The 12,500-nt window shown below is 33.8% G+C and overlaps 2 protein-coding genes across 6 annotated transcripts in view; one reads left to right on the top strand and one right to left on the bottom strand.

Annotated features, from left to right (window-relative positions):
• The window catches only part of LOC125039402, a 21,652-nt gene extending 15,374 nt beyond the window's left edge, over positions 1-6,278 (top strand). For 4 of the 5 annotated variants that reach the window (XM_047633271.1, XM_047633270.1, XM_047633273.1 and 1 more), the window contains 3 exons: positions 132-240; positions 1,168-1,287; positions 2,774-6,278. In XM_047633271.1, coding sequence (XP_047489227.1) covers positions 132-240; positions 1,168-1,287; positions 2,774-2,963 — 419 coding nt within the window. In that variant the 3' untranslated portion in view covers positions 2,964-6,278. Of the gene's footprint in view, positions 1-131; positions 241-1,167; positions 1,288-2,773 lie in introns of those variants that run through there. The other variant, XM_047633274.1, reaches the window with a different exon arrangement.
• A 5,944-nt stretch (positions 6,279-12,222) lies between these two features.
• LOC125039600 (single insulin-like growth factor-binding domain protein-2) overlaps positions 12,223-12,500 on the bottom strand; it is a 6,171-nt gene continuing 5,893 nt past the window's right edge. The window contains exon 3 of the mRNA XM_047633729.1: positions 12,223-12,500. This exon is cut by the window's right edge and continues 795 nt beyond it. The gene's annotated coding sequence lies outside the window, so the exon portion shown is untranslated.

Genomic DNA, 12,500 nt, shown 5'->3' with positions numbered 1-12,500 from the left:
ATTAGAATGGAAGACCATTTATATGGTAAAATGTCGGATATGAAAACCCAGCTTCTAATACCAGCTTAACAGAAAGTCAGATATCCCAGCCAAGTACCTCAGACTCACCTGTCCCTCCTTCTGTCCCCCAGATCTCTTTGGGGGGAAAGCAAAATCAGGATTAGCCTTGGACCTTGGGTGTGCAGCCATGGCGATCAAGGGAGAGAAAGTGGACACTAACCTTCCCCTCATGAAGCAAGGGTAAGACTGGATTACAGGATGGGGATAGTTATCATAATTAATGTCTGTGGAGAGCATAGACTATATGTAAATCTATTTTTCTTGTTTGTGTAACTGTTTATCCCTCTTATCTGTTTATGCATTTGTTGTTTGATTCTTATGTCTGTCTGTTTATGTGCACATGGACATTTTATGTACGAGAAATAAAGGTTTCTGTTGTGTATATACTACATTTGACAATAAAAGCAAATTTAAATGATTTGGTCCAAATAATTTTTGCTAGGCTGTTCTGTTTTTCTACTGATCACAAATCTATGTACCTTTTATGTTGAATATCATAGAGTGTGGGCCAGAAGTTACTACATATACTTTTTTTCAAGTTATGGAATGATCTTTGAGGTTAGGCAGTCAGTATATGGGTATATTAGAACTGTAACCCATTGACTTTGGGAGTGTATATACACCTGCATTTTCCACTGTGGTTTAGTTTTATTGTATTTGTTTACATTAAAATGGCCCCCGAAGCTCTCATATTCTATAGAACCATATTATCACATTCCTGGAATTTTTAGACTGAAAAGTTAGTATTTTTGTTACTATTATTACTGTTAACAATGTTATGAAAATGATGTTCATAGTGATAACAATAGTAATTGAAATGGCAACTGTTATACACTGAAAATTAAGAATGGGGTAAACAGGTGAGATCACATAGGCTTACTAATTAACTGTTTGGTGACTTGGGTGCTTGTGGAGCCATGTATGTGTAAGCAACATTGAGAACCAGTGCAGTAAGCCGATGTCAATGGATTAATGACCAACTATCCCGGATAAATCTTGGCAGTTATTCATTGTTATTATTCACGAATGTTTATGTGACCTTTGCATTACATAAAGTATACAGTAAATTTTGAGTTTTAATGGGATTTTGTACTTTGTTATTTCCAGATGGTACCACGGTGCATTAAACAGGACAGAAGCTGAAGAAACACTCAGGTCGTGCTCTGAAGGCAGTTACCTGGTGCGCTCACTTGATGTGTCTAGACATGAGTACTCTCTTGCTCTGAAGTAAGTGTTAGGAAGGGTTAATTCTGTGTTACTTATCAACATGCTGACTGCTAGAAAATATCAGCTAACTGAAAAGAGAGGAAAGTTTAGGTTTGAGTTTATGTATTACCTTTTGCAGCTTTGGATAAAGTATATAATGTGTTTGACTAAGATATTTATGGCAATGTTTTAGACACAACAATTTTTTTTTTTTTATACAAGTTAATTATCAATAGGGAAAAAGCTTGCTAACCATAAGGGAAATACTATGTTAGCTTTATGAGTTCATGAAATATTAAGTAATCATCGCTGATAATTAAAGGATACTAAGCCACCTAGCATAATATATGTCTGAAAAAGTTTAAATGCTATTTATGCTGTAAATAACTATTTATAGTTTACATGATAGCAATATTTCTCAATATATTGTAAATATATAAATAATTGCAAGTAGATATTGTATAAACAGGATGACCAATGTGTCTCCAAAAGTTTTTTCTCATAGAATTGACACTTGGATCTACTGAAGGAAACTGGAGATTTTGAAGTTGCTGTGAACTCAGAGATTCACTGTGAATTTCTCATCCCTCTGATTTTCAGAAAAAAAAAACAAAAAAACATTACATCACAGTTTTTTTTTTGCCTGCTTCACTGTGGCAGGGTGGATATTGTTAAAGGAATTGCATATCAGTTTTTAGGTCTTTTTACAGTCTACAGTTTATCCAACTCTGCTATCGAGAGCCTTTGAATGCTTTTTGATGATTTTCCTGTATAGAGAAATAAGAAGTACGGAAACAAAGAAAGAAATGTAGAGAAGAGGGCCAGGGATAGCTGGTGAGGTTTGATGGTGAATCTGAAACCTATTGTTGATGAATGGCAACAGTATGCCATAGTGGTAGAGTGAGAATTAGGTTGACACCAAGGAAGGCCGTAGTCCTTTTATTATACTTTATTATTCCTTTGGTATTTATTTGTGGTTATCTTGTGTAAAGTGAAGACAAGTAAGTATATGAAGGAGGGAACACTATAGGATTTTTTTCAAGATGAATTAAGCGTGATCTACTAGAGCTACAGAACCTGAACCCATTTTTTGTTTAATTTGTTAAATTTACCTAATTTAATATGTATCTGTTATGTTTAGGGAATGCAAATTTTATCTGTTGTGTTTATGTTAAGCATTGGTCTGATACAATTGTAGGACTTCATTAAACAAATTTGCAGATACCTTGTAACAGGCAGAGTAGGTTTTGTACAGCCCTGCTCATGTCAGAATGAGCCCCCGGACCAACTACTACTCATGTACTTACACCCACATGTACATATACCCCATACACACATGCTCCCCCACACCCATACATAACCATACACTTATACATATTCATACAATCATACACCCACATACCCACACAGCACACATGTGTATATGGAATTTTCCTTTTTTTCCCTTTATGCCACCTTTCCTTTTTGTTTTCGTTGCAGCTCTCTCATTTACCATTTTCTACTTCAGGTCTGCTCGTGGCTTTATGCACCTGAGGATTCAGTTTGACTGCAAGACGGGCGGGTACATGCTCGGCCGTGGCACTAAGCAGTTCCCTACGGTGCCCCACATGATCCACCACCACAGCATCTTCAGATTGCCCATCAAAGGTGCTGAACACATGGTCCTCCTCCATCCCGTGAGTCATGAGACCCTATAGTTGCCACGTGGAGGAACGCCTACTGTTGTTGGAAAGATACCCGTGACCTTCTACCATCTCTGAGAGAAGAAAAAAAAGCTTCCAGTTTGTTTCCTAGTCAACCTTTTCCAGTGCCCCTAAACTCCTCCTCAGAAGCATGATCATTCGAGGTCCTGTAGAATTTGTTGGTTCGGTTGTAGGGTGTAGTCAGTGGTAAAAACCTTTGAAGTTGCGCAAATGTTGGTGAGTGTGTCAGAGGGACAAAGAAAATTTAGTGTGCTACAATAAGGTTTAGATTACTGATTACTGCAGTCTATTTTATTCCATATCCTGTTGCTAATTTTTTGCTAGACTCTATGAATCTTCCATGATATATACTGCTAGTCGTTTTCCTAGTCATTATTCTAGAACAATATTCTTGTTTATCCAAGATCCTTTACTCCTGAAAAAGTTCTCTTGTGAACTCTTTACTTAGACCCTCAAGCCAAGATGAAGTTAAAAAGATTTAGCACTTTTCACTTTAAAAAGGTTGTCGTTTAACTGAAGTGGCATCTCTGTCATTTATACTGAGACCCAAGTTGCAGTACATAAACACACAAAGATATTCTCCATCTCTCTCAGCCGTAACTCTGAATATTCCACAGCAAACATTCCACCATAAGTAATTAATGGTTTAATCTAGTACAAAATACCTTTGAATACTTTGGCTGTCCAATAATAACTTTGATGGCTGAAATTTCTTCTAAGTTATGAGGGGACAGCTTATATTTTGTCCACATACATTCCACAGTACATGATGCTGCTATACTATAGTTGCCTAATATATTGCTAGTTTAGGGATTTGCAATGGGAACTGTATTGTAATTTATTTCCTCTTTTTTTTTTTCTCTTTTTGATATGTACATATATTCAGGTGTGAGTTGCGCAACAAAGAAGAGCGCAAATGAGATTTAGATTCCAAGAGGCACATGTTCGACAAAGAATATCTCTCAGGTTAGAACCAGGATCAAGGATTTGCTTGAATGTGCAGGCAGCTTTGTGCCAACACTTAATTTTGACTCATTAAGGTTGTCATTGTGTTTTGGGGAGAATGAGATCTCACAACCTGCTGCTTAAAATTTGGCCTTATTGTTAAATGTACACGGCAAACTACACTTCGTTTTGCCAGATCATTGCATGTAAGTAACTGGATTTGTAATTTTTAACCTATTTTTCTCACAATGAAATGCATAGGGTGTTCACAAGACATTTGTAGTATAATAATCTCAGTTGATGTACAGTATTAATATGAGCATTGCTGACTCTCTTCCAACGTTAGTGCCAAAGTTGTGAGTTCAGGGAATAAATATGGTTTTGCAGTGAAAATAAACATTATGTATAAAAATTTTTGTTAGGAAATAATATGTATATATTTCATACCTTAATACATCACACAAGAATTTAGTTCAGGTTGATTACAAATACTGAATAGTTCTTTGAGTTAGGGAGGGTTGTATATTGAACCTTATGCATGGAACATGTCTATATATACTCCACATGTAGTTACTGAAACCATAGATGGATATTTTGATTTGTTTCACAGAATCCATAGATTACAAATTGTATACCATATCAACACTAGCCAGACTGCGAGGCTAGTGAGTCCTTTCCAAATGTAGCTCGATCTTGCCATGTCTTAGAGATCATGAGGCATCACTTGTGAAGGTGATAGCTGCTAATTATATCAATGACATCAGCAAAATTTGTTATATGAAATTAAAAAAAGACTGTATGGTTGCATGAATTTGAAAAAAAAAAAAATTGCATCCGATGAATGTAGAAACTGCGGTGTTTGTAGGACAATCAGTATGATATCCTTGTATTGGGAAGATTTGAAAAAAAGCCGTAGAAGTACATAGGCCATATGATTATATTTTAGTCTCTTAAGTGAAAAGAAAGACTTAAAAAAAAAAAAAAAATCTTAAAAAACCCAAAAAATTAGAAATAATATACAAGTAGTTCTATCTATGATTATGCTTCCAGTTATTCAAAATTAGCTGAAGTATTGTACCGTAGTCCAGAGATGCAATAAACGAGCGTCCATCCATGTCTTCGCCGCTGCTATCATACAGTCGTGATTAATCCCTCCATTCCCCATCCCTCCTCCCAGTGTAGTCGCTGGTGGCCGAGAATTTTGCTTGACAACTTTGCTGGGTATCTGGAAAAAAGCTCTTATTTCCAATGCTGTCTTGTCTCCTTCTTAATTGATATCAGAGTTGAAAGTTTTGGTGATGATTATTGTTGTTATTATTTTTTTATATATTTTTTTTTTAGATTTTTTTTATGGTTTCATGTGGTTCAGAAAGAATTTTATATTTTTGTTTTGTTTTGGTGCTCTGTGGAGATTATTGTATTTCTGAACAATTTTTTTGTGTCAGCAAGGTAAAAATTTCCTGTTTGGTGATGTAAAGCTCTTTAAAAATTTGATAACAGTGTTTATCTTATTCATTCTTTGAACAAATTTATTCAAGGTGCAGCATTATTACTCAAACTGATTTTCACACCCATCAGATCTCTTTCATTTAAACCTTTATCAACAGTAGTCCTATGGAACTACCTCTTAATATACCCGGGCTTAGAAAGTTTGATCATTGGTGATAAAAAGGCAAAGTTCTTCCTGCCATTAGTAGGATATAGTAGTCGAGACCTCGTTAAAAGGTCAGTGTTAAGCTCTAGTTAGGTAGACAGTACCAAGTAGTGGCCATCCATATGTTACGTTTCCACACTTCCTTCATTTTCCTCTCCCTGGTGTTATCCCCCTTTTCCTTGGAATCAGAAGTGGTGTATTGGGCCTACAGTTGTAATCCTGGTAATCCATTTCAGACAGTAATAGAGAATGGTTTCTGTAAATGTCTGTTTTTTATAAGTTTGTGGAGATAACGATTGGGAAAGCCCCTCTCGTGCAGACGTTTTTATTCTCTTTTTTTTTTTTGCTCCAACCTGTAGAACACTTGCTAGCTGGTAGTCATTTATTAAGGGACTCATGAGCTCTTTGCTATTACTAATTGTTTTTTTTCATGGATGATTGCCTCAGATTTCATAGGAACCTCTTTCAGAGTTGCCAGATGCCTTGTATGCATAGATTTCCCTGAAAATGATGACACTGTAGTCCTGTTAATGAATATGCTCACAAACATTCACAGATATGTGTAGATACAGTCAAATGCTCACACATCTTGTGGTATACTCTTAAAACACACACACACACACACACACACACACACACACACACACACACACACACACACACACACACACACACACACACACACACACACACACACACACACACACACACAGAGCTGCAAAAAATTAAAGAAATAGATGCACAAATTCAGAAAAAAATGCACACTTCTGAAAAACATATACACAAAGATGCACACACTTACACATACAGCCATGCCCGCCTCTACTTGCACTGACACCCACAAACAAAGCACCTCTTTGTTGACAGTAAACAGGCCATTTCACTCATCATTGTTAACTGTGAATTCCAAAGACCTAGAAGTAAGTGTTGGATTTCCTGTTTTTAGATTTCTCGTCTTTTTTAAAAGTTATCCAATTTTTGGAGTATTCTCCCCTCCCCCAATCCATTTGACTCTATAGTGTTTGTAATGTCATCACAAACGGGTGACAAGTTATTCACAGTCCCCTTTGCTTGACCAAAATTTGGTCTTTCTCCTGTTTCACATTTATAGGTATTAGTTTGATAATAAAAAAGGATGATTATTCAATGGCTGGAATCACATTTGATTGCAAAGACTCCACTGAATGTGAATTTCACATCACCGAGGTTTCCTGAATAATGGTGTAATCCGCCCATAATAGTCATGGGATATTTTTAAAAAGATTTTTACAGACATATTGAAACGGATAATATTTTGAACTAAGCTCTTATTTATTTTTATGCATTTAATATCATCAGAAGACTGAACTATATACTCTTACAGCTAAATGCTCAGTGGAACTGGTTGTAGAAAACAAGTACATAAGAAGTGAGGTTTTGTTAAGGTAGCATATATAATAAATAACTGTAAGGGATGACGTAGCTTAAAAAAAAATAAAAAACTGTCAGTGCAAGATGTAGTGTACGCGATTCTCAGAGTATCATAGGCTGAAGTCGTAGGCCCAGTGGCAGTGCGAGAGTGACGATGTAGATCAGAAGTGCTTTTAAATGGCTGCTATGAGGCTTAAAGAAAGATTAGACTTTGATTAGTTTTTTGAGAGAGAGTGTTAGTACAGAGTAATTGCAGTGTTGCTCATATCAGGAAACTTTATATTTTCTTCACTCATTTGAGGTTGTCATTGATTTTATTTTCTTTATTTATTAAAGGAAAAAATATTCTTCATTGAGTAATCTCAAGATTTTTGCAAAGGCAGTGTTCATGTGCAGTTTTTTTTTTTTAGCACTATTTTCCATTAATATTTGGGTATTGTATATTGAGGTGCATGTACTTAAAGAAAACCAGTTATATTAATGGTTTCACCACATTAAAGAAAACAAAACAAAAAAGAAAGACGGTTGAGTGCTGTGTGTACAAGGCAGTTATACAGTACATTGTATACCAATAATAACTTCAGTATTATCACATTTACTCTTGATTTGAAATCTATATCTTACAGTGAATAGGATGACATTCTACATACAAAACATACAGAAGCAAGAAAGAAACAGATTTAAAAGCTGAAAAAGAAACCATATTTTGATTTACCAAAGAGATTCATGAATGTTTCTTTTAGCCTTAGAGACTCTACACAATGGATCATCCTTTGTGACCAAAACTTAATTACAGATTTGTGTGCAAAGTATTGTGTATCTGTGTCTTCATGTGAATTAGTCATGTATGAGATTCCCCTTTTTTCGTGAGTCCTGTTGTTTTACCAGTAGTCTTTTCTGGGAGAGAATTTGTGCAATCACATTGATTGTTTTGGCCTTCGGGAGAAAGACGTAACTGTGAATGTAGAGAAAGTCGGCTGGCAGGTGCAAATGTGGGTCTGTTTCAGGGGGACTGAGATATTTATGATGTTTTATTCCATTTTTGTATTGAATTTGAGAAATAAATTGGTATTATTAGTATTTTAAGAATACAATTTAATGAGTACTATGTGCAACATTTATATTGATTGATAAGTGATGTAACTGGACATGTAGGTATGTGGCAAGGTGATTTTATGTGTGTGTATTAAGAGTCAAATAATCAGTATCTTTCAGGTGATGCTATTGTTGATCCAGAAACTTCAGCAAAATCAATTTATAAACTTAATGTGCAAATCACCTAGCACATAAATCAGACTATATGTGATTTCACTTTAATTTGAATATGTCACTTAACAGCCTGCCAGGAAACAGTCCCAATAAGATATTAATAAAGAATGTTCAGAAATGTTACAAATGCCATTTAACACCTGACACACTATAATAAAAAGTAATACTTAAGAACACTAATTCTTTCAGAGGGTTATACTGGGAAGGAGCATAAACATTTATCATTTTTTTTATGAAATGGTTAATACAATATTTTGCTTTGGCGAGCATCTTTGTATTTTGCAAGTTCAATTACCAGGGAGAAGTGTAATGCAATTAAGTGGTCAGATAATATTTGTGTGCATGTTTGTATGTGTGAGACCCAAATATTGCCAAAAGGTTGTACATAGTTTAGATATATGATATTTAAATGAAATTATTTGAGTTCCTTCCTTTCAGAGGGTATTTTATGTTATACATATAATATGTTGTCAAATACATTACTCTTATAATATTTTTGGCAGTTTAAACATTTAGAATAGTATGTATACAGTTGTATGTATATAGTAGAGAAAATAGGGCAGTTCATCATGTAAATATAGATTAGAAATGATTTTCATAAACATATCAGAGTAGGTGTCTGCAATTTGGACTACACAAAAGGTTTAAAACATTCTGAAAACTGCAGTTGTGAGAGCTTATATTTGTCACATTCTGCAACAAAAACAAAGGGTTGAGACTCTGTACTAGGTAAATTACAAAACAAAACAAAAAACAGACCCTCTGATAATTCGTTTGAGGAGAGTGTTATAAATTTTGCTTATTCCAGACTCTTGGTTGGAGAGTGTTTCTTCATGAAAGAATTTAGCTTGAAAAACTGGTCATGACACTTCTTTACATATTGTATATTTTGAACCATTACAAAGACACTTGAGGAATGTCTGTCTGCACTAAACAAGGTATTGCTGAAAATTCTCTCTTTTTTATATATGTGTTCTTGAAGAAGTTGTTGGTTTGAAAAGTGAGCATTAAAGGGAAGACCTAGTGGATTCCGTAACAGTTTTTTCCGACATAGACTATCCAGTTTCAACAGTTATCTTTGAACAGTTACAGTAGTTTCAGTAACTGTTACTTTCCTCTATATAGCATAAAGGAATTGAACAAAAAGTTCAAGTTGTAAAGAAAGTAAATTTTTTTTTTTTTTTTTTTTATTGAAAGAGACATGCTGAGTATGTAAAGTGTCAGTGACAGTTTGGATGTAGGAGTAACAATTTATCCTAAATTACAATATTTTTTTTTTTTTTTTTACCTTGTTTTTCCTTGTACTTGTTAACTCTTAAAAATAAATAGTTACAGAATTTTGTCTTTTCTTACACTATCCCAAGATTATTACTACAAGAGTTGAAGTTTTGAAAATGTGTATTTTCTGTACATATCTTTTAATTATGTTTAAAAAAAAACAAAAAAATTGTATTGAAGAATGTTTCAAAAAGAAAAGCAGGAAAGATTATATTCAGTAATGATTATAATAATTATACTATGTATGGTGATCATGTATATTTCTGTCAATATTAGAAGAAGGCATAGATATAAATATATAAAAAGGAAGCTCTCGGACTTTAACCATTTAATTTTACATCACGGGATTTGAATGACTGAAACTATACCTTTAAAAGTGTGTAACAAAGGCAGCCCCATTTTGGCATTTGGAATCACACCCCAGATGACAGCACAAGGGAGAAGGCACAGGCAAAGAAAATTCAGCAGAGCAGTTTCTTCTAGTCAACTTCTTCAACGGAAAAACATTTTCTTGAGTGCTGTAGAAACGAGTTGTGAATCTGCCATTTAAGTTGCAACACTGCTCACAGTTAGTATGTAGTACAAACTTACTTTATATAGATATACATAGATATACACAGATGTAGACAGACAGGTAGATAAGAGATAGCTGTAGGCACATTAGCTGTTAAATATGAAAGCTACATAATTACCTTTCCACACACATAATAATGTGTATCAACTGTGCATTGGCATATTGCCAACATTAAAATAAGAATAAAGAATAAAGAAACAAGGTAATCTAAACACACATCAATCTTTTTCAGACTAAGACCAATATAATCAAATACTATGTTTTACAGATTTTATGTAATGGCTGCCCAGAGAGGCACTGAAAGAAATGAGATCTTTATCACTTCCACTAGTCTCATGACCTACATCTAGCACAAGCTAATATCAGTCCTCTAAACCATATAGCTAACTTATATAGACTTGGGGTGCCATTTATTGCATCAAAAACACCGATTCTCAAACAGGAATCCATCAACAAATCGATCTTAAATTTCCCTCCTGAAATGTCAATGCATGAGAAACTTCGGTCAATTTTACTATTTTTGACGTGGGGTGCGATTACGTGAAAACTATGATGTGCAATGGACAGCGTAACCGATGGGTAGACATAAGTATTTTATTTGTTTATTTTTAATTTCATTGTTGATTGAATAATTGATTTTTTTTTTTTTTAAATATCCACCCATGTTGTTGCTAATGTTTCATATATTCTTTCAATCTCTTCCTATCTGCGTAACGTTTGTGTTTGATATATACGGTGTTCTGTTGTTTATAAAGTATTAAATGTAGTTTCCAAAACACAGTGAAAGTGTCATCCGGTGCTAAACGGAAAAGGTGAAGGAAATACCTAACATTGCAAGTCATTTTTTATTTACTTATTTTCTTGCTTCTGTTTCCGTTCATTTTCTTTGTTTCATGTTTTCATTTTTGTTTTTGAATATAGCGAGAGATAACTGTCTAGCCAAAATACCAATAACTAAGCCAAACTTAAGCTATAGAGAAGATGACAAAAAACTACATTATAATATAAAAAACAATACAAAAACATTGTCTTAAAAAAAATGTAAAGAAACTAAACATATAATCATTAAAAAGGAAAGCTGGGGCCCTATTGCAGGCCAAATTCCTGCAATTATTTCGAGTCTTGTGGGGGGGAACATCGACGCTGCCGGGCGTACGAAAACTATCGGGCCAAAGTGTTGTACCGTTTGAACACACAGCGTCCCCTGGCACGACGGGTTCTTTACATGTATAACACATTAATATGATTATATTATGAATTGAGATTTGAATGGCTTTCACCTTATGTCACATTACATGCTAGAATTAAGGGTTATAACTAAATTGTCCGAAAAATAACTATTTTACTGCATTTGAAATAGATGGTTGGCATATCATTGTTGAAGTTATTATAGTTGTGATGTTATCTATAAAGATGCTAAATGATGATACAATAATAATAATGATAATGATAAAGGATTATAATAATAACAACTTCAAAGATCATAGCAGTGACAGTGATGATAATAATCACAATAAAAATAGTACATTCATAATAGGCATATTAATTGATTACGTGGACTATTCATTAGTGGATAGCAGTAGGAATCTCTTGATACCTGATGGGCTTGAAGATGCAAACTTGTTCTAGAGTAAAAGACTATTAATTCTTATGCTTATTATTTCTATTACTACAGTTATAAAGATGACAATAATAGTAATGGTATATAATGATAGTAATAATGATGATAATGATATTGATATTGTTACTATTGTTATCGTTATTATCATCATCATTATTATTATTATTACTAGTGTTGTTTTGTTGTTATCATTATCATTATTATCATTATCATTATCATTGTTATTATTATTATCTTCATCACTATCAGTAGAGAGAGAGATCATTATCATTATTATCATTATTATTATTATTATCCTCATCATCCTCCTCATCATCATCATCATCATCATCATCATCATCATCATCATCATCATCATCGTCATCATCATCATCATCATCATCATCATAATCACAATTCTTTTTACGGGCATGTTTATTATAAATATTATTATTTTCATTATCATCATCATCACCATCATATATTAATATCATCTTCATGGAGAACAAAATAAAAGGTAATATTTTCGTATTTGTGAAGCTTTATTTGATGGATCACACATTCGAATGCATTCACCATCAGGCTGTGGCTTGTTCACTTCCACAGTGTTTATCAATTTATCTGTCTTTTGATAAATCTCAAAAACACAAGTATTATTTTTACTATTCATATATATTTTTGTTTCTTATCAAAATATAATCATAAACAGACTCTTACTAATTTAAAGATAAATGTAAGTCACGTAAAGGAGTTCGAACGATTATGTATCCCTCCTCTATCAATGCTGCCTTTGATGTCAAT

This window comes from Penaeus chinensis, chromosome 27, assembly GCF_019202785.1.
Source record: "Penaeus chinensis breed Huanghai No. 1 chromosome 27, ASM1920278v2, whole genome shotgun sequence".
NCBI lineage: Eukaryota > Metazoa > Arthropoda > Malacostraca > Decapoda > Penaeidae > Penaeus > Penaeus chinensis.
Note: the sequence above shows the minus strand (reverse complement) of the source record. Positions and strands in the feature narration are given on the sequence as shown.